Source organism: Rhinolophus hipposideros (assembly GCF_964194185.1).
Source record: "Rhinolophus hipposideros genome assembly, chromosome: 14".
Lineage (NCBI taxonomy): Eukaryota > Metazoa > Chordata > Mammalia > Chiroptera > Rhinolophidae > Rhinolophus > Rhinolophus hipposideros.
Window position 1 is genome coordinate 43,546,802 of NC_138060.1, and position 23,051 is coordinate 43,569,852.

Genomic DNA, 23,051 nt, shown 5'->3' on the forward strand with positions numbered 1-23,051 from the left:
CATGCGAGGGCTTATTTTCTGGCTAGGTCTTATTTTCTATTTTCAGGGAAACATGGTAGATACACATACAATTGTAGCAGCAAGAAGTGATTGAAAATTTGTCATTTAAAAAAAATGGTAAAGTTATTTTTACTTTGGCATGATTTAGGGTATTTCACAAATAAAAATCAGACCAAACAAAACCACCCAGGGGTATGTTTATTTGTCTCCTGCTGTGTCCTTACCCTTCTCTGGCTCCTCCCCTGTGGAGACTCCATTATAGTGAATTCTGTGATTTAAGTAGAAAGCGATCTGCAGGATATGGTGTTAAGGTCAGAAAAAGCAGAAACAAATCTCATCTTCAGATTCTTTTTTCCACCGCTTTTTGCGTGTGTGATCATTGTTTGCGAAGCATTTTGTTTACTTGTCTTTTTTTTTTATGTACCTACTGTTGTACCTCAGATTGAATTTGTTTCTAAAGCTTACTTTGACGCCATGTAGTACTACCAACTAACACAAGAGGTCAGCAAACAGCTATTCAAACTTGGAAATATAGGAAAATATTTAAAACATTAAAACTGCCAAAGATGAATTCAAGAAATATTTAAATTACCTTGCTTTCTGTTGATGGATATTACTTTTTAAATGAAATTGAGTCCCTGAGATTGTACTAATGAACACGTTTTAATTTCAAATGTATTAAAGTCTCTTAACCTATTTCGTACCAGCTTTAAACTGTTACTTTTTTCACCTTTTTAAAAACTGTTTCTTAAAAAGTTTTTAATTAGGATCACTCAATTGGAAACGTAATTTAGTAAAAAGCTTAATCGTTTGATGTTTTTGTTTAACACTGTCTTATTTTTTAGGTTACATTTCGGACAAGAATCTATCACTGTAATATTAACAGTCAAGGAGTTATTTGCTTGGACATATTGAAAGATAATTGGAGTCCGGCCCTAACCATTTCTAAAGTCCTCCTTTCTATCTGCTCACTTCTTACAGACTGTAATCCTGGTAAGGTTAATAATTTTTTACCTTATTTTGTTCTTTCTCACCTGAAAAAATATTTGTTTTCCACACAAATTTACAGATTTTCTACAGATAAAGTACAGATTTTATTTTTCTAACAGCTTTAAAGGACAAAAACCAATTGCTTTTCAAAGAAATTTTTTATGACAACTTCAATCAACTAGTTGAAAAATACAGAAACTTCACCATTAATTGATACCTGTTCCAGGAACAAGATGTTTTACACTAAAGACTTACAATTTACCATGGGTTTTATTTTTTTCCTTTTGCGTATTTCTTATATGGTTCTCTTAAACCACACACTTAAATGTTGAGTATCTGCCTGTCTAACCTCATCTATGTCTGCGAGTTTACTGAGCTTCCCCTGTAGCTGGTTACTGAGGCGGTGTTCAATTTTGAAAGCGACGTTTCTTTGCTAAAATACTTAGTGATTACCAGACTGATGTTGGGCAGGGAGGACTTAATTTCCTTCATTAAAAAAAAACAATTTTTCTAAAGATTCTGTTTAGGATTCAGAGACAAGCTATAGAGTGAGGTCCAGCTTTTGACCTGGCTGGCCTGGAAGTCCAGGCTCTTTCTAGGTAAATAGGATAGAGGTAAATAGTGTTATATTGCAACAGCTTCCAGAACTTCACAGTATTCAGTCGTAATTGCTGCCACTGAGTGAGTGAAACGTCACATGAACACAGCTAGGTGTTCATTATAGTCTGGAGCCTTGAACATTCTAGTTTCTATTGAGTTTACCCTAACACAGGTGTTTGGGAGAGGAATGGAATAAACTGAGGAGATAAAGTCTGAGAAAATTCTTAAGTACCCACAATGGTGGAGTGATAGTTCAAAGATGGGTTTGATTACAAATACTTGGTACATTTCTTCCCAAGCTGTCACTGATTTATTTGCTAAAACTTAAAATGTCCTTTTCCCAAAGTAATCTACGTTCTTTTCTTCCAGCCGACCCCTTGGTGGGAAGTATTGCCACTCAGTATATGACCAACAGAGCAGAACATGACAGAATGGCCAGACAGTGGACCAAGAGATACGCTACATAAATTGGGTTTTCACAATTCTTACATTATTTGTCTGTCACAGAGAGAGCTGCTTATGATTTTGAAGGGGTGGGGGAGGGTGGGAGTTGGTAAAGAGTAGGGTATTTCTATAACAGATATTATTCAGTCTTATTTCCTAAGATTTTGTTGTAACTTAAGGTATCTTGCTACAGTAGACAGAATTGGTAATAGCAACATTTTAAATTGTCATTAGTTCTGCAATATTAGCTGAAATGTAGTACTGAGAAGAATAGACATTTGGGTTCAGTTGCTTGTAGTCTGTAAATTTAAAACAGCTTAATTTTGTACAGGTTACACACATGGCCATTTATGTGAAGTCCTTCCAAGACTACATACTTTTATGTTTAAAAAATTGGAACTTGTTTTCCCTTCTTGGAAGGGAACATTGATATTTAACAGTTTTTAGAGATTGTCATCTCATATATATAAAATGGGCACGTGGCTATAAGACACCATATAGGAAATTAGTAGTTACGTATTTTATTTTATATGCCAATCTACTTTATTGTGAAAAGATTAGAGGTTTGAATCAGGACTCGTGAAAACCTGTAGTGAAATACCTTAAGCAGTTAACTGTAAGGCGTGACTAGGAGTTGCTCAGTGGATTGGTTATATGTTGTGGACTACTTAAGTCTGCATTTGTTACTGTGCTAATAAACAATATTAAAATAACCATCTAACACTGCTGTATTCATTTACTTTCTTTCTGTCTTTGTTAGTAGGATGCAGATTCTTTCTTTTAAACTTGAATGATCTTTGTTACTAAAGAAGCAACCTGGAAGTAATTGCAGACAATAAATGGGTATTATGTATCACCTATGTTAGGAATGGTACATTGTTACTATAATTTACACAACAGCCTTGTGGGATAGATTTTTTACATGTCTTAGAAAAGCTTGGATAATTTAACGCATCATCTTTCAAAGATGAAGCCGACTGCATCTTTTTAAAAGCATTTCTAAAGTACAGATGCTATGGTGGCGAGTACCTGAGCAATGGGTAGATAAATCGGGTACTGCCACTTGCCCTCTGACATGGCTGTACTAAGTGTTCACATTTCTAGGGTGCAGCAATTGTATTTCTTTGTATCTATAGCAGAGAAACTCACCCAGGCACACAGGGTGAAGGTACACAACTAATTCATTAAGCACCTAAAAAGAATATGGTAAGTATATGCATGCTAACATAGATCTAAGTTCAGCAGAGAAAAGCAAACTGCAGAACGATCTAGTGTATTTAAAAATAATTGTAAAAGTATTTATCAATCTATGTAAAATACAAAAGAGAAAAAACCTAGGAGATCACACTCAGTAACTGGGAGAGAAGGCAGGGAATGACTTACGATAACCATATCTGAGTGATAATTTTTGAGCAAAAAAATGTGATGAGAAGTTTTAATGAATTATACCGTAGCAACACTAGCTGATTTATAAGTCTTGTATCTTTTATATGTAGTTCTTGGCTGGAACTCACTGAACTGAGCCAACTGAGCTTAAATTCACTGAACCTAGCCTTGAAACTATTCAATTTAAGATGTTAAAATTTATTGGATGTTCTTAGATTTCTTTGCTGAACAGGTACTTCTTATTTTACATTTAAATAGTTAAATATAATCAAATAACTGCTTTCACATTGAAATCACTAACTTGCTTCCTACTTATACAATTAGTTAAAATATTGTCAGTTTGCTAAACACAATGAGCCCCACTGCTCACATCTTGCCAAAATTCAGAGAAGCTTAGCACAAACTCAAAGTTCTAACTTGAAGACTACTGTACTCCAATATTTATATGAAACATGTTATTCTACAAGACTACATGTGCAGAAAGCTATTCCAGAAGGTACAGTATTCTGTCCTTACGAGCCTAGCAGTTTTCTAAAGAAGGGAGAAACAGTTTGAAAGTATTTATACTACCTACTAACTCAAGTCATGCTAAACATATAATTTGAACAAAGTTAAATCATAGGTTTTATTCTATGTACCCTATTTTCGAGCTGATTGTCCGGCTAGGTCTTATTTTCGGGGAAACAGGGTAGCAAGATGTCCACCAGATAAAATATAGATCACTTAGTACCCAAATTGTTTACTGTTTGTGATTCAATTTGGACACACTAAAATGCCACTTTGTAATCCTAGCCATTAGATGACTAGTGAATATTTTTAAAACAAATTTATGTTTGAGCTGAGAATGTTTAAAGTTATACAGAACGATGTCTTCTGAAACAGGTTGTGGGGGGCGCTCCTCATAGGTACAAATATATCTAACAAAGGTGCTATATCAAGGACACGTTTTAAGCAACCATAATGCAAATACTTTACATCAGGCAATAATAAACTTAGTCCAAATAATTTAATTAAGACCTACAGTGCATTAAATTACTTCCTTTGGGATTTCCAAAGGACCAAAGGTAGCTGCAAATGGTGTATTTTAAATAATGTTCACAGACATTTAAAAGCAATCACTATTCGGCAAACAATTGTGGTACTGATTTTTAGTTCTCAGAGCTAGAGTTCCCTTTGTTTTTCCTCCCAGGCAAAGGAAAGCTTGATTTGCTCTGGGGCTGGGAAAGTTTGCTGGCTAACAGAGTGAATGGTTCAATCAAAGTTTTCCGATCTGTAACCGTTACCTCCCACAGTCGCACTTTCTCACTTTTTGCCCATTGCTGTGCCACTTCAGCGTCCACTTGTCTCTGCTCAGAAAGGTCGATTTTGTTTCCTAGTACAACAATTGCTACCTGAAAGAGAAATGGATAAAAGGTCACACTTTGCCAACATCAATTCCTAGGCAAAACGGAGAAATAAAGGAAACTGTCCCATTTAACAAATTGATTCAACAAAACTGAATCTCAGATGTGACCTGAATGATAAAATACTAGGATATAACATCACTCCTTCCTTAATGCATTTTTGGTAGAAATGCAGATCTACAGGCTGCTATGAAACATGAAACATTTTAAATTAACACGTGAAGTTATTCAACTCAGGTATGAATGGAAGCTAGACGGGGAAATTAATATCTAGGACACAGTAGTTTGACTGAAATGTGTCTGTATTTCAGTTTCACTAGACGGTTTGCTGTTTTGCTCTGTATACTTCAAAGTATAAGAGGACTCCTAGGCTGTGAGTTCTGTACCCCTAGAACCTACGTTCTATGACAGTGGGAAGTTCTGTTCTGTTCACGTTCCTCATCATAGAAAAGTGCCTGGAGCAAGCACTAAATATTTGTTCCCTGCATGGACCAATAGGAACATTTTACACTCAAGGCAAAGCAATCAATGATTCACTTGATTGCTTGCTACACACCAGGCACTGCTTCAGGCAACCAGAACACAGCAGTCACAGCCCTAGCCCAGGGGGTGGGGAGGGGAGGAGAAATAACCAGATTTTCAGATGATGACTGTAAAGAAGACAATAAAACGGGATAATGGTAAAGTGGAGGAAGAGCAGCAACAGTTGTCAGAGACGCCACCTCTGAGGAGCAGCTTTGAACGAGGACCTCTGAGCCGCTGTGTTCCTGCCTGGAAGTTGAGTTTCCTGTGCTCCAGCTGAGGCCACGCCTTTCTGGTGGTAGGAAGAGCAGGCCCCAGAACTCTCATGCTCCTCCATTTCTCAGCAGGAACTGTCCCGTCAAGCCCTCCTGTTGCTCATCACCCTCATTGTCTGGAATTATCATGCTTCTGTGAATTCTACATGTGCATGTTACTTAAAATTTTATTTTCTGTTAATCTGTTAATTCAATTATTAGACCAGCTAGAAGAACTTAGAAGGTGAGAGGGAAAGTATTTTAGCCCCCCCCAGTTTTGACGAGCCAGCCAGGAGAATTCACAGGCTGGGCCACTACAAGCCAACTGGACTGCGCAGCCGAGAGAGCATGGACGTCTGACCACAGCCAGCGGAGATGGTGAGCACTTGAACCCATCGGCCTCTCTGATGTCAGTTGGTTTTGGTGTAAGTCAGAAGTAGTAAGAGCCCTTTTCCTCTCTTCTAAATTTAGATTAGCAGAAGACATTTGTGTTTCTTGGGCAAACACGACTCTGGTAAAAACTTGTTTTGAGTGCTCTTGTTCTCTACTGATCTGTTCCTTCCAGAGACAGACTAGGATCTCCACTAGTTGGATGACACATATACATGAAGTGGTGAGCAGCCGAGTAGGCTGTGGGCCCAAGCTTAGGGAATCAAACCATATCCTGTTCAAAAGGGTGGGGGGGCATGTGATTCCCTGTGTTTTGGAACAGCTATTGAGACAGGGCTCCCCATCTTTTTTAGGCCAACTGTGAATGAACTGTTGTATCCATGAGGGCTGCGTCCTTTGCACTCTTTATGGAAGCCTTTTGCTTCCTTGGTGAGGCATAAAAGATTTATGGTGTGAGTCGCTTTTAAAATCCTATCATCACTGGCTAAACAATAGATACCTTGAACTGGAAAAGTTTCTAAGTTGAAAATAATGTTACAGACTTCTCATATTGCTATAATAACTATTAAGACTCGCTTAATAAGATGGAAGGTCAGCAATTACAACAAAAATCAAAGTCCACTTAGACCCTTCCTATTTACCTTCAGATATTTGCAAATACTATAAAAGAATCAGGACACTGAAATACAGTTGCCTGGCACTTAAGAAGAAAAAGGAGGAAGAAAATAGATACAAAGAAATACAACTAGTCTTAAGTTTTGAATTTGCTATTTTAGTTTCTTGGGGGCTTACAGATGCTTATACAAACACTGGGTTAATTAACAAGAGAATTGGGGAGGAAAAAGACAGAAGGGAAAATCACAAAATTTCCCAAAAAGGTGGAGATAGTTAAAAGGTTATTGAGATATAAGATTATGAAAATTGGTGTATTTGAACAGGTTTTAAAGGATTTAATAATTCTAATCAGAAATTTGGCAAAATTGGAAGCTGGTTTTTCAGTCTAATAGAAATTTTTTTTTTAAAGTCTCAGTGTCTCCCCAAGCTCTCCTACTAGGTAAATCAGAAATACAAACACAAGCTACAACTAGCTGAGCCTGAGGAAACTTAAGAAGAAAAACTGTAAAATGGTACTTTTAAAAATGAGCAGCTGAAGTCTCCCATGCCTCACCACCCCCCAACCCCACTTTCCCCAACGTCCTTAAAAACTATCAAGGGCAAATGAAAAATCTTGCGTCTTCTCTATAATTATTAGTAATTCTGTTTATGTTTGGTCTATTTGTGATACCTGTTTGTGTTTTATATATGGTATGGTGTTTTTTGCCTCTGGATGGTTTTATTATTAAATAGTTTGTACTATTTGATTGGCTTAAGGGAATTAAGTGGTTACATAAATTAAATATAATAGAAACTAACCCAAATGATTTTCAGGATCATGTGATCTGGGAAAATATCTGATATTAAGCAGGTTTAAATTTGGTTTGACTAAATACACATGTCTTTTAGAGTCATTAACATTGATATATATTTGGTTTTACCTGGGTTTTCAAAAATGAGTTCATGCTATCTCTGATACAAAATTTTTCAAGAAAATATGTTGGGTAATAATTGACTTTGAAATCTCATAGAGTTGTTAAGAACTAACAGATATGAATAAAAGATTTTTTTGATAAAACTTTTGGTTCCCTTTCAACTACAAGATGTTAAAAGAAAGATGACACAAAGAAATGGAAAAATATTGTGTGCTCATGGATTGAAAGAATTAACATTGTTAAAACTTTTATATTACCTAAACCAACCTACAGATTAAATATAATCCCTGTCAAAATCCCAGTGGCATTTTTCACAGAAATAGACCCAAAAAATCCTGAAATTTGTATGGAACTATACAAAAGATCCCAAATTGCCAAAGGAATCTTGAGAAAAAGAGAACAAAGCCAGAGGTATCACATTACTGAATTTCAAACTATATTAAAAAGCTACAGTAATCGAAATAGTACAGTACTGGCAGAAAAACAGACACACTGAACAATGGGACAGAATTTCTCTCAAAGCCCAGAAATTTAGGACAAAGGAGCCAAGAATATAACAACAGAGAAAATCTATTCAATGGTGTTGGGAAAACTGGACCACTATCTTACACCAAATGTAAAAATTTAAATGGATTAAAGACTTGAATGTAAGACCTGAAACCATAAATAACATAGAGAGGAAAAAACAACATAGGCAGTGAGCTTCTAGACATGAGTCGTAGCGATGTTTTTGTGGATTTGACTCCCAATGGCAAGGAAAAAAAGCAATAATAAAGAATGGGAGTACATCAAAGTAAAAAGCTGCAGAGCAAAAGAAACCAACAAAACAAGGCAGCCAACCAAATGATTTGCAAATGATACTTCTGATAAGGGCTTAATATCCAAAATATATGACGTATGAGTGTGCATCTCAACAAAAAATAAACCTGATTTAAAAATGGGCAGATGATCTTAATAGACATTTTTTTCACAGAAAACATACATATGGCTAACAGGAACATGAAAAGATGTTTCACATCAGTAATTATTAGGGAAATGCAAATCAAAATCATAAGATACCACCTCACACCTGTTAGAACGGCTGTTATCAAAAAGCAAAGTATTGGGCCAGCCCTGTGGCTCAGGCTGTTGGAGCTACGTTCTCCTAACTCCGAAGGCTGCCCGTTCGAGTCCCACAAGGGATGATGGGCTCTGCCCCCTGCAACTAAGATTGAACACGGCACCTTGAGCTGAGCTGCCGCTGAGCTCCTCCTGGATGGCTCAGTTGGCTGAAGCGCGTCCTCTCAACTACAAGGTTGCTGGTTCAACTCCCGCAAGGGATGGTGGGCTGTGCCCCCTGCAACTAGCAATGGCAACTGAACCTGGAGCTGAGTTGCGCCCTCCACACCTAAGACTGAAAGGACAACAACTTGACTTGGAAAAAATTCTGGAAGTACACACTGTTCCCCAATAAAGTCCTGTTTCCCCTACCCCAACTAAAATAATATCTAAAAACAAGCAAAGTATTAGCATGTGGAGAAAGGGAATCTTTATACACTATTGGTAGGATTGTAAATTGGTGCAGCCACTGTGGAAAACAGTATGAAAGTTCCTCAAAAAATTAAGAAGTTCCATATTGTCTAGCAGTCCTCGTCTGCGCATTTATCTGAAGAATATAAAAATAGTAATTTGAAAAGGTATATGTACCCCTATGTTCACTGCAGCATTATTTACAATAGCCAATGGAAACAGCAAATGACTGGAAATAACCCTACTGTCCATCAGTTTTGGACTGGTTAAATAAGTATGATACATTTACATCCACACAATGAGTATTGTGCATCGGATATAAAAAAGGAATATGAGGACATACGGAAAGGACTCCAAGATACATTGCATGGGAAATACAAGGTGCACATATATTTTTTTCCTTATTTTTCTTGGTGTAGGAAAGAAAAACAAGGGAAAAAAATATATGTGTATCCCTATTTACTTGTATTTACATAACTTTGGAAGGATACCCCAAAACTAGTAAAGTGGTAAAATACAAGAAGAACATAACTTGAGGTACAGGAACTCAGTGGTTAAGGATGGGGTGGGAATTAAGAGTTCACTAGTCATTTTTGTATATAATTTTTATTTTTGAACCGTGTGCAGACATTACCTGTTCAATTTTTTTAAATGACCATGAAAATAAATAAAGGCAACCTAAGGCAGATCATGTCATTCCTTAGCTTAAAACCAATGGTTTCCAAACCAAAGTGTTGCCCTCATCTCCTACTACATTCATCATAGCCCACTCTGGCCTCACTGCGGTTCCTGAAGATGACAAGTGAACTCCTGCCCCAGACCCTTGCACCCTCCACCTGGAGCACTCCTCCTCCAAACAGCAGCTTGGCTCCCGCCCTCTCTCTTTCAAATCTCGCTAAAAGTCACCTAACAGGGAGGCCTTGCCAGGTCACCCTACAGAAAATAGTACCCTCACTCCCCACTCTGCTTTCCTTTTCTACATAGCATCACTTCATATATTTGTTCATTGGCTCTCCCCTCCCATACCCAAAAGAAAAGCTTTAGGGGAACAGGGACTATTTTGTTGTCTGTTATATTCCCTGAATGAATGTGCTTCAGTCCCCATAACAACCATATGAAGAAGGTACTATTATTATCATTGTATAGATAAGGAAACTGAGGCAGAAATGTTGAGGCACAGAGCAAGATTCAAGTATATACGAGTGTTCATTGAACTGGCCTTTCAACTTTGTCGGGGACAGGGAGAGGAACCTGGAGGACACTCCAGAAAATAACAGCATTTATCTGTTTCGATAGGAAAGATAGAAAACAGGTTGGAGGGGAGCCTTCCACTTGCCTTTTTGTATCTTTTGAAGATTGAACCTTGTGAATCCTTGAGGGATCCTTGCAGTGATGGAAATGTTCTGTATCTTAACTGTATAAATGTCAATATCCTGGTTGTAATATTGTACTATAGTTTTGTACGAAGTTGGCATTGGGGAAAACGAGGTAAGGATCTCATTTCTTAAAATTGCTTGTGAATCTACAATCACCTCAAAAAGTTTAACATAAAAATAAAGTAAAAATCTAGGTTAAGAACATTTAGCCAGTGCTGTTAACCAGTATGTTATATGAGGTATTCCTAGATGATGAGTCAGTCATGTGAAGATCTGGAAAAAGATCTATGATAAGGGAGTTCCAGGCAGGAGAAGGAGCAATTGAAAAGGACTTCATAGGGGAACAAAATTACCATGTTGAAAACAACAGAAAGTAGACCAGTGTCAGTGCAATACAGTGACAGGGGAACAGAATGATAAAGCTGAGAAGGACAGGCGTGGGCCAAGTCATGTAAGACTTTATAGACCATTATAAGTATCTTATTTTTAAGTGGTAAATGGGTAGAATCCAATAATTACTAAGTTCCACCCCCCAACCCCCAAGGCTGAAGCCAAGAATCCTATTTAACCTAGGAGACAGTAAAGAGCCCTAAGAAACAGTGATGCCAAACACAATATAAAGTGAACTTGAGATATGAAATCATTAAAATTCAACTTATACACGGTAATAAGCAAAGGCAGAAAGTCACATGCTGGTCCTGATTGAACTGTCAGTCCTGTGTTTCCTGGGCTAAGAAAAAAAAAAAGTCTACAGATACTATGAATACACACTGATGCTTTAAAACGTTTTTAAAAAGTCCGTGCCACAATTTTAATAGTATTATAATTCATAGTTGGCATTTTTAACATACCCACTTACCTCTTTTTTGTCTTTGAACTTGTCAATTTCTTTCTTCAGCAGCTCCACTCTCTGAAAGGATTCAAGATTGTTCACACTGTACACAAGAACAAAGCCATCGGCAAATGAAAAATAATGCTTCGGCAGTTCCACGCCTTCCTGCAGGCCTCGGGTGTCGTAAAGGTGTAACTGTTCTTTCACTCCCCGATCCGTTTCCACTGAAGCCATATATACATCTTCCATTGTTTCACAGTCTTCTATTCCTGGGATTAAAAAGAAATTACTTCTTATATAGACAAATATTAAATCATTACGTTGTACACCTGACACTAATATGTTAATTTACTTCAATTTTAAAAGATTACTCTTCTTGGACAACTCAATACCAACTGTTGAGTATTTTTTTGTCCTGTAGAAGTTGGCTTTCTAGGGTCCCTATTTACTACATGTAAGAATGATATTTTCATTTACTAATGTCTTTAAAATGAAAGATACTTGTAGTAAATGAACAAAGTGCATTTTTAAAATATTTCTTTATAGAAATAAAAGTAGAAATAAAAACTTAGCAATGAGATTTACTATTACGTATTTTTAAAAAGTAACTGTAGCAAGAGTCAAGAACTTTATACCTAAATTGGAGGATTAAGGGCTGATTTTAAAAGTAGCTTCAACAACTACGAGGCCTCATTTTCTTCTCCATCAGAGTCAAAGAGAAGACTGGGCTAAATGTGCTGTTTCTCTGTACAACTTCCACTCTTTCCAGGGCCTGTTGAGGGACTCACAAATTTATGTCCCTTCTGGGCAGAGGAATCTGGCCAGTAAAAAGATAAAATCCTAAACATGATAACATCTAGGCTTCCCCAACAAATGCCCCACCCAGATGGCCTTACAGTGAAGCTCAGTCATAAACCCTATTCACATGCTGACAGTTTTCAATTAACTTTTTAGTTCTCCATTCTTAACTGTGAGCAGACCACCTAGGATTACCAAATATCTGAGGAAAAGAGAGAGCAAAAATCAGAAAAGAGCACCTTAGGGAAAAAGACCATGCGAAACAAAACAAAACAAAAACCCGCAATACTATACTCAATACTATACTCAAAGAGATACGATAGTGAATCCATGAAATAAGAACAGGATACTAAGAAACGAGAACTCAACAGAAATGCTGGAAAGTGAAAATGAGGAAAATTCCCAAAAAGGGGAACAAAATATTGAGAAATTAAAAACCGGAGAGGAGAAATAAAAAAATTAGATGATTAGTCCAGAAGGTCCAGCATCCAGAGAGAGAGAGAACAAAAAACACAGAGTACGGAAAGCATCAACAAAATAATTTAGAACTGAAGAACACGCATTTGCATGTTGAAAGGGCCTGCTGAATGCCCAATACCACGATGAAAGCAGACTAATTCCATGATACACCACTGAAATTTCAGAACACTGGGGACAAAGAGGAGAGCCTACAAAGCATCAAGAATATTAATGGTTCTTAGCTTCTCAAAAGCAACAGTAGAAGTAAGAAGATAATAGAATCTGATAAAATTGAAGATACACATCTTCTATGAACCAGCAATTTCACTCCCAGACACATACCCCAAAACTTGTCCACATAATAGCTGGAATACATGTACGAGACTGTTCATAGCAGCATTATTCTAATAGCCCCAAACTGGAAACAACTTAAATGTTCATCAAGATAGAAGAGATAAATAAATTGAGGTATACTATAAGGCAATGAAAATTAAACCACAGCTACCTACAACAATATGAATGAATCTTACAAATAAAATGTTAAATGAAAGAAGCCAGACACTGAGGAAGTTATACAGTATGATTCCATTGATATAAAGTCAGTAACAGGCTAAAATAAACTATACCATTTAGCAATGTGGCAAAACTAAAGAAAAGGAAATGACTAACCAAAAGTCAGGGAAGAGGTAAGCTGTGATTGGAGAGAGGAACATGCCCTTAATGTTTTAGTTTTTGACCTGTGTGGAGATTATGCAAAGGTTTGTTTTATAATGATTCATTAAACCATATATGTGTTTTATGCACTATTTTATATGTATGGTTCATTTTACAAAAAAGGAAAAAAGATAATGGGAAAATGCTTTCAAAATTCTTAAAGGAAATTATTCTCAATCTGGAATTCTCTATAAAAATTATAACTCAATTGTGAGTGTAAAATAAAGACATTTTCAAATATGTGAAGCCTCAAAAAATGTATTACATATATTTTCTCAGGAACCTATTTGAGGAGGCTTGCCATCAAAAGTAGTATGTAATCATAGAAGAGGAAAATATCAAATCCAGAAAACAGAACCCAACATGAGTAAAGAGAATCACAGGGGCAACAGTAAATACAAAAGCCTCAAGACTCAGAAACCCCAAGATTCCTACTATGCACCAGGCACAGAAGGCATTTTAAGGGTGGTCATCACCCAATGCCCCATTCATTTTACAACATTTTCAAACCCCCAATAGTACTGAAGATGTTCTTCACCAAAAGAAGGGCGTAAACCAAAAGAAGATGACAAGAGATCTAGGAAACAGGAAATCAAACCTAGGAGGAAAGAAAGGTAAAGAGAAGTTCCGTTACCATGGAATAGGTTTATACTTCGAAGGGGAAAAAAAGGAGTATCTCTGATATAGTTGACCTAGAAAATGGAGAAACATCTGGACGTGGAAGAATTAGCAAAAGGTATAAACAAAACTAAAGAAATGACTAAATAAAGCAAATACTAGCCTCCATAAAAACAAAAAGAAAAGAAACAATCATAGTACACAGTGTAGCTCAGCTGAGAATATTTGCACGTTCCAGCAGCTCACAGAGTGTGGTGTGCAGATCCCTTGAGGTCTTTTTTCAGGGAGTCCATGTGGGCAAAACCATTTTCATCATAATACTAAGACATTTGTCTTTTCCGCTGTGTTGACATTTGCACCGATGACGCAAAAGCAATGGTGGGTAAAACTATTGGTGCCTTAGAACAAATCAAGGCAGTGGCACGAACTGTTATTAGCAGTTGTATTCTTTACCACCTCCTACCTACAGTTAAAAAAATAAAAAGCCAGTTTCACTTCCTCATTGCCTTATAGTATTCTATTGTACAAATATACCTCGATTTATTTATCTCTTCTCTCTTAATAAACATTTGGGCTATTTCCAGTTTGGGGCTGTTCACTTAAGAATGTCCTTGATGAAGCAGTAAAAATTACTAATTTTATGAAATCGCAATCCTTGAGTATACATCTTTTTATCTTTTTAATATTCTGTGTGATTAATGGGAAGTATGCACAAAGTATTTCTGTATAATGAATTATGGTAATTGTCTAGAGGAAAAGCTCTCATGTTTGAGTTGCAAACTGAACCAGAACTTATTTTTTAAAGACGGAATGACAGAAAAGTCATTCAGGTTATTCAGGGTATTTGACATTTTCTCAAAAATGAATAAAAGGAGCCTATCCTGTGAAGGAAAATAACTGATAGTATTTGTTGTCAGTGATAAAATTTGACCTTTCAAGCAAAAATTAGAATTGTATCCATCACCATGAACTTCATAGCTTCCCAATACTGATGAGATTAGTGATGATATTAATAAGTGTTATTTGGAAGATCTGCTTATCTCAGTGAACCAGTATTTTCCAAATGACCAATGAATGGTGCTAAAAAAAAACAACCATGGTTGGGTGAAAAAAAAAAAAAACACTTAAAGTACAAGACAGATCAATGAGAGTTAACGTATTATAATAGAGTAGGAAAAGTTCACTTATGTGGTTTCAGATTCCACATTACAATAACTTTTAAATAACCATTACTTGTTGAATTTTAGTGAAATACCAAAGAAGAAAATCCACAATTATCTGGAAAGTCTGTTAAAATACTACTCTTTCCAACTACATATCTGCGAAAGGCCAGATTTTCTTCATACATTGCAACTAAAACAACATATCACAACAGATTGAATACAAAAGCAAGTAGATATAATAATCCAGCTGCCTTCTATTAAGTTGGACATTAGATTTTCAAAAATGTAAATCAATGCTCTTTTCACTAAGTTTCCTGGAAACAATTATTTTCCATAAAATGTTATCTTAGCATATGATAAGCTTATTATTATTTTAAGTAATAAATAGATTTTGAATTTCTCAGTTTTAATTTCTAATACAGTAAAAATATCGAAAGATACACCCTACATAAACAAAAGTTGTTTGGGGTTCTAAGAGGGTAAAGGGATCTTCCCCCAACTCCCAGGAATAATTTATTTTTTACATAGGCATCAATTAGAATCTGTAGGTAAAAAAATTAAGAACAATGCAGCATTTGTGACAGGAGGAATTAAGAAACCAAAACATTTGAGAACTGCTTGCACCTGCACCATAATAAAAACCAAATATGGGTTTAACCAAAATTGTTAAATATGATTTTGAGAAGGTGGAAGAGAAGCAGAGCTCATCAAAATAGTTATAAAAGATAAAATAATATAAGCTACTTGCCAGAGATATATGCTTCGAAGATCTATGATTCTTTTCTCTCCAACAAAAACATCATTGCGTTCTACCTTGTAACATCTGTCTTCCTTACTAAACCATGACCTCCTTAAAGCCAACGATACTGTCTTCTTCACCTCTGCATTCTCATAAGGCCTCATCACAGCCTGGATTCATATAGCGAGTATTATATAAAAGATACATGCACACACACACACATTTGTTTTCTTACCTGTTATAACTTACAGCAAGTACTCTTGAATATCAATATCATAAGAGATGTTTTTTTTTCCTCCCCCATTTCTTTCTCCCTCAATCTCTGTTGACTTCTATGACCTTTATGGATTACACCTCACTTTTGTCACCCATCTTTAGGTTAGCAGGACCAATAAAAGACCCCTGCAATTCCCACAACCTACAGAGAAAAGTAATCTTACCAATAGTATGATTCCCATAAAGGAGCTGCTCCAAAATTGCTGTTTTCCCCACAGATAAGAAGCCACAAACCACAACCTTGCAGCCCTTTCCCATCTTCTTCCACGATATCACTGTAAAGAAAATAGAGATTTTTAAAATTGTATGCTGTTGAAATCAACCTTCTCTTTTTCTTTCTATATTTAAACTTAATAAGTACCTACATGGAAGGAATTTCAAATATAAAAGGGGATATATAGAGTAAGGTCTATCCTTCCAAACCCCATTCCTAGTCTCCCATCTGCTCCCTTATACAATCAGTGTTACCAGTTTCTCATGTATTTTTGCAAAGATAATGTAGATAAACATAAGAATACATGTATAGTCATAGTTATGAATGCCCATTTGTTTTCAAAAATAATAAACACATTTTTATATAAAAAGTATTTCAATACTAATTAAGTTTATAGGAATCCAAATCGAATTCTAGATAAAACCAGTCCTTGAAAGAGACTGCCTGCTCAGCAATACTTACCTGGAAAAATAAACATGTAAGTAAAAATTTAAGGAAACATGTAGATAAAAATTTGGATAGAGAAGGGACATGATTTTTTAAAGAAACCCTGATGTTATTAATGCTACTGTAAGTCATTTCTCAGGATTTCGGTATCTACATGGGTTCTCTTAGTCATACCTCTTTTTGAGTCATATACTTCTTGGTGCTAGAAAAACTGCTCAGGCACTTTAAACTAGAAAGAAAAGCAAAACTCATCTCTCCTAGCTTTCTAATGTATCCAAGGAAGAGCAAAATGAGGTAACATTTTCTTCAATTTTCCTCAAAGCTTTTCTTTCCCAGAAGGCAAGGTACCAGAAGCCAAAGCAGAAAGGAAAAAAAGCCTCATTAAATACAAAACAGTAAGTTGATAGAACTTAAAAAGGCATTTTGCCATCTCCCACTACCTCATTTCTCCCAATTCTCCTCTTATCTACAAGTGTACAACATGAAATAACTGATCAAAAGGGATAACAGAACTACTTGCAAGTCAAAAAACAACCAGAACAAGAAAGTTCAAATAAGCATTCAGATAAAAGGTATCTTTTATGCTGGGTATCTTTCCATACATGCATGTGTGTTGTACATCACTACTGATTTTTTTTTTTTTTTTTTTTTTTACCAACAGCAAAATCATTAAGTAACAAATGAACTTCCCTACTTTATCTTCTCCAAGTCTGTAATGTTTTGTGACCCAAATCAGCTCCAACACTAATCTGCTGACAGGAACATTTTCAATGCTACCATTATTGTTGCCGTAATAATATAGCACTCGTTGCCAGAGCAGTACACTACATTTTATCAGTAGAGAAGTAATCATCACTTTATTTTCTTTATATTTTCAACATAACTGCAATAGAAGACTTCTCAGTATTTATAAGGGCAGAGCCTTGTGTAATTGATTACCTATGGTATGCTATCTCCTACACCAGCAACCATGGCCCATTTTGAAAGGTTTTCTACACATACTTCTGAATTTATGACTAATTTAATGTTATCTCATTTATCATAGGATTCTACTGTGTTCTGCATATTGTGGTCTCTAAGTTATGATACCACTGAATCTTTCAAAGGGTTTTTCATGATAGCTAAAATTTAAAGGAAGTTGCAACCTAACCACATGAGATGAGGATAAAAATCTTCCAGGGGATAAGAAAAATGATGGCTGCACAGAACAATTCTGTTGTCAGAAAAGGTTGCTGTCAGGATATAAATTGATTTTTCTATTGTTATTTTCTATTTGCCATCATCCTCTGAAAATGTCTTAGCCCCAGTAGAATTTCTAAATATCAGTCCTTACCTCCTCTTTCCTTCTTGTTCAATCAAAAAAAAGTCCCTTTACCACATATTATACAAATCTTTAAAAAAAAAAAAAAAAAAAAAAACCAAGTGTTTAAAAGGGCAGGTACATACTGTAGTTGACTGAAGCAGGCATTTTTTAAGAAAATTACACCTAATAACAGCAACAGACCCTCTATAAAAGGGAGACAAACTGGAAAAATGCAGAAACCAATAGAATTCCGAGACATTCAGAAATCAAATGTGCCAAAGTGTCTTTGGGAGTGGCCTTAATACATCTGCTTCAAAAGTGGTATATCGCAACTGTACTTTGATCACTCACTGACATTAGGATTAGCAGATCAAGTTTGTTAAAAATATGTACTATTTTGTGTGTATAAATGAATAAATTGAGGGATTTGTTTCAGTGTTATCAGAGAAATCTCCAATGGCAAACAGTAAAAATAACAATAGAGGTAACTCAAACACTAGGTAAGGACTTTAAGGTTCTTTAGGAAAGAAAGACAAGGAAAGCGATAAGACAGAATAGACCATGTTAAATATTGTATGGCATCAAGATGAAAACAAAGATGGAAGGATAAGCGATTAATCAAAGCACAGCTGAAACATTCTAAGTACTTAGTTGTCTTCAACTGGGAAACAATAATACATAAAGCTGAAGATATGTGAACTGGTGCCATCAATTAAAAAGTATGATTTCTTTAAAAAATTATGTAAGATACTGAATGAATAAATACACATACAAAAATACTTTATTTTCTATATATGGTAACGATGGTGGGGACTCATAAGGAAGTGGTTGTTACACTTATAAATACTCAGATTTACAAATAAAAACTACTAAAAACTTGGTTCTATAGACATAATATTTCATAATTCCCAAACACAATAAATATGCACCGTTTCCTCCCAAAGACAAAAAGGAGGTCATCTGCAGAAGCCTGAATAGGCAGTGAATCACATGAACAGATCCTGGGAGTGGCCAAGTCTCATGTAAATCTAGGTTTCAAGAGTGTGAAAGGCACCAGAGTAGATGGATTATAACCTCCCTTCTAACACTGTGATGCTATGAGGACAGAAAGTGCTTACACAGAAACTGCATCAACACAGGTTAATACAAAAAGTAGGAGTTAGAGCTACTTATTACAGACCCTACCCTGAGAAACTGCTGGACAATAAAATTCAATCTTTTACCTATTAATCCTGATCTGATGTTAAAAGACTGAGAGAATGTGCTTAACAGGCAAAATCCAGTGCAGTCTTAAATACATAATGCTTTGCTTTCCAGGCTAATCACCAATGTTGCACGAGAATAAAAACATGACCTGGTCCATTCCTGTGGAAAACACTGAGCTTGGTCAATATTCTCTTTGAAGAGCCACCAGAAACAGCTTCCCAAATTGCCAGTACTTCTGTTCTTCTAAGGAAATCATTCTACTTTTATAAGTAAAACATAATCTTTTTATACAATCAGAAAGACATGAATACTGAAACGGTTAAAATCATAGATGGATCTTATGTAAGTATCACATAGGGAAAACTACACTTTATTTTTTATGTAAACATCATGTACTATATACAATACTTTTACTATCCAGATGTGAATACATTTTACATACATAAACATACATTAAGAGTTTTGAATACAATATTGCACATAAAATAAGCAGATTCCATCTTACCATTCTTTTATTCACTTAGAAAAATATTTACTGAGGGCTTATAATGCCAGGCGTTAGGGACAAATTATGGGGCAAAATGGAAAATTATCCTTGCCCTCAGAAATCTTAAAATCAATTAGAAATACCAATCCAAATCTTGCAAAACAGAGAAACTAGATTAAGAAGCAAAACTGCAAAATCTCAGAAATTAGCAGTGATCATTCACATTGCCAAGACTCTTCTTTCCAAATGATTCCTCCAACTCTGCAGTCAATCAGTCTTGACTCATTTTTCTCATATCCCACTTCTGCTCCATCAGCAAATCCTCTACCTTTGAAACACATCCAAGCTGAACCATTTACCACCTCCGTCACTAACGAAGGGGTTCAAGGCACCAACTTCTCTTGCCTGGTCTCTTATAGATGTCCGTGGCATAAACCCCAAACCCTGTGAGTATTTTACTTTACGTAAGAAAGGGGATTATGCAGCTGTGATTAAATTAACAACCTTGAGATGGGGAGATTATCCTGGAATATCTGGGTAGACCCAATGTAATTATAAATGTCTTTATAAGAGGAAGACAAGAGTCAGTGAAAGAGATTTGTAAATGCTATACTTCTGTCTTTGAAGATGGAGGAAGGGGTCAGGAGTCAAGGAATGCAGGTAGCCTCTGGAAGCTGGAAAAGGCCAGGAAATGTATTCTCCCCTAGTGCCTCTAAAAGAACCCACCCCTACTGACAACTTGATTTTAGCCTAGTGAGATTTCTGACCTACAGAACTATAAGACAATAAATTTGTGTTGTGTTAAGCCTGTAAATTTGCTGTAATTTCGTACAGTAGCACAAGGAAACTAATACAACCTAACTAGTCTCTCTGCTTTCACTTTTCCCCCTTCTTCCTTTTAGCCTCAAAGCTATAATCCAAATGAACCTTTAAAAATGTAAGCCATATGAAGCTTTCCTTCTGCTCACAATCTTCCAATGGTTTCCACTCTTTGGCAGTTTGGAAACCCAAAGTCCTCATAAGAACCTTCACCTCTCATGTTATCTGCTAGTTTCCCTATGGTTGATTCTAGCCACACTGCCTCCTTGCTGTTCCTGTATTAATCCGGACATACTCTAGCATTGCCACTTGTCCCTCTGAATAAAATCAGTCCCCACATCTCCACTACTCACATCCTTTAGGTCTTTTCTCAAGACCTACCCTAAACATTCCATCCAAAATTTCGACCCAATCCAAACATTCCCTATCTCTTCCCTCCCCTGAACATTTGTCCCAACATAATATATATGTCATATATATATATATATATATATACATATATATATAAAACGTTGACTGCCCCGTTTCCAAGGAAACTAGAAGTTCTGCATTGACCACTGCCACATCCCCAGCAGTTGGGACATTGCCTGGCACATACAAGGTCTGACAATTGAGTTTGCAAACTCATCCTAGATAAAAGTGCTGCATACCTCATTGCTGAATATCACTACGGTCACCTTCAAAGTACTCCCCTTGGGGAGTTATGCACCAATGCCAGCTCCTACTCCACCCTTCAAAGCAATTTTGGAACTTTCTGGAATGGCCATCAGAGCTGTCATATTACCCTTGATGTCTTGAATGTCATCAAAATGTCTTCCTTTCAATAGTCACTTTATCTTCAAATAAAGGAAAAAGTCATTGGGGGCCAGATCAGGTGAGTAGGGAGGGTTTTCCCATGCTGTTATTTGTTTACTGGCTGAAAATTCCCTCACAGACAGTACAACGTGAGTTCGTGCATTGTCGTGATGCAAGAGCTCCTTCGGGGTCTGGCACACACCGTCCTCATGCCAAGATTTTCAGTTAAGATTTCCTCTATCGATGTTTACTTGGTCGGCTATGCTTCTCACAGTCAGCTGATGATTTTGATGCACAATTCAACAATTTTTGCAATGTTTTTGTCAGTTCTGCTGGTTACTGGCCGCCCGCTTGTTACTGACCTCTCTTCATCAGCGACACTCTCTTCCCTCAGAAAAAGGTTTAACCCATTTGTACACTGCCTTTTTCTTCATGGCATTATCCCTATAAACTTGGACTAACATGTTCCCAATTTCACTTCGACCCTTGTCAAGTTTAACAAGACATTTAATGTTTGTTCATTGCTCTAATTCAAGCTCAGACATTCTCACCGCGGCACAGTAATAATGAATTGAACAAAACTGAACAAAATAATGAACAAAAACACGCAACAGGAATAATGAAGGCCACTCAGCAAGACACTGCCACACGTGGACACAAGCACAGCTGTGAGCCACTGATGCACCAGGGTTAGGAAACCTTACCGAGCTGTTTGCACTGCCACGCGCACGGCGGCAAGTTCGCACACTTCATGGTCAGAACTTAGGCACTTTATAAGTATTTAATTGAATCAATCAACCCTGTAAGTACTCTTAAAATGTTAGAGCTGCGATTTAAAAAATAAACACCAACAACCAGGAAAGGAAGATAGAAAATAGGGGAGAAATAACCACACCGCTAATAAATTAGCATATAAACGTGATTCTCTTAAACCCTGGCGACACTTACACTTAGAACGTGTAGAATTAAACCACACGACTATTGAAAACGAACATATTCTGGCGACGCAAAAAAGCTAGGTCATGGTTCACTAAAGAACGCAGCACAACATGCCAGCATTTTCTCGGCCTGTCTTCCCGAAACACTCGCACCTGCCAAGCAGGTCTTGGCAAAGAAACATTTCGCTATTTCGCTAAAAAAAAAAGAAAAAAACTGGTTCTGACGTAGCAATCCTGCACCCAAATCTGGGCGCAGGAAAGATAAGAAATGGAAAAGCGCGAGCCGCCCGTGCTCCCCCCGCCCCGCACTCCCCCCGCCCCGCACCATCATGAGGACAAAATCCCTCGGAGCTGGGCCCACGGGGCTAACGCACGAACCGACCCAGCGGCGGTGGAGGAAGGGGCGGTGCGCGGGCCGCCACCCGCGAAGCCGGGGCCACACACGCCTCCTTTGCCGGCTGGAGCAGCGTCGCAGGGGTCAGAGCCGTGGAGGGGGCCAGATTTCTGCGGCCGTCCCGGGGGTGCAAAAGGACAGCGATCCCCGCAGCAACACCTCACGTGAGGAGCCTGCGGTGCCCAAAGCGGCTCCGCGCAACTCATGACACAGACCTGTACACTCCGCAGATCCCGCAGATAGTGGCGCGCTGGCTGCCCCGCTCCACAGCGGGATTTAGCCACGGGAGCCCCGCCCCCAACGTGCCTTCCCCCGGCGGCGGCGGGACTGTCCTGAACACTCGCTCACAGAGGTCTCGCCAGGGACTGTCGCCTGGAGGATCAGAGGGAGGGACAATAGGGAAGGTGGTGCCCAATCCCGGCGGAACTCCGCCCACCAGGCTCTCT

The 23,051-nt window shown here is 37.3% G+C and overlaps 2 protein-coding genes across 6 annotated transcripts in view; one reads left to right on the top strand and one right to left on the bottom strand.

The window, feature by feature from the left end:
* Nucleotides 1–2,099, top strand: part of LOC308507799 (ubiquitin-conjugating enzyme E2 E1) — a gene marked incomplete at its 3' end in the record, with an annotated part of 60,834 nt that extends 58,735 nt beyond the window's left edge. The window contains exons 5-6 of one of the 2 annotated variants that reach the window (XM_081073429.1): nucleotides 846–993; nucleotides 1,960–2,099. In XM_081073429.1, coding sequence (XP_080929555.1) covers nucleotides 846–993; nucleotides 1,960–2,057 — 246 coding nt within the window. Of the gene's footprint in view, nucleotides 1–845; nucleotides 1,107–1,959 lie in introns of those variants that run through there. The other variant, XM_081073428.1, reaches the window with a different exon arrangement.
* On the bottom strand, nucleotides 1,077–22,987 carry NKIRAS1 (NFKB inhibitor interacting Ras like 1; the record flags this gene model as incomplete). 4 transcript variants are annotated; one of them, XM_081073430.1, is made up of 4 exons in its annotated part: nucleotides 22,821–22,987; nucleotides 16,167–16,277; nucleotides 11,263–11,504; nucleotides 1,077–4,811 (listed from the first exon to the last, which is right to left on the bottom strand). In XM_081073430.1, exons 2-4 carry the CDS (start codon nucleotides 16,258–16,260, stop codon nucleotides 4,569–4,571), a joined length of 579 nt encoding a protein of 192 aa, XP_080929556.1. In that variant the 5' UTR covers nucleotides 16,261–16,277; nucleotides 22,821–22,987. The 4 variants fall into 4 exon arrangements, with proteins under 4 accessions (XP_080929556.1, XP_080929557.1, XP_080929559.1 ...); XM_081073431.1 differs by having other exon boundaries at nucleotides 4,569–4,811; nucleotides 22,594–22,854; XM_081073433.1 differs by lacking the exon at nucleotides 22,821–22,987 and adding an exon at nucleotides 22,590–22,816 and having other exon boundaries at nucleotides 4,569–4,811.
* Between the last annotated feature and the right edge of the window lie 64 nt (nucleotides 22,988–23,051).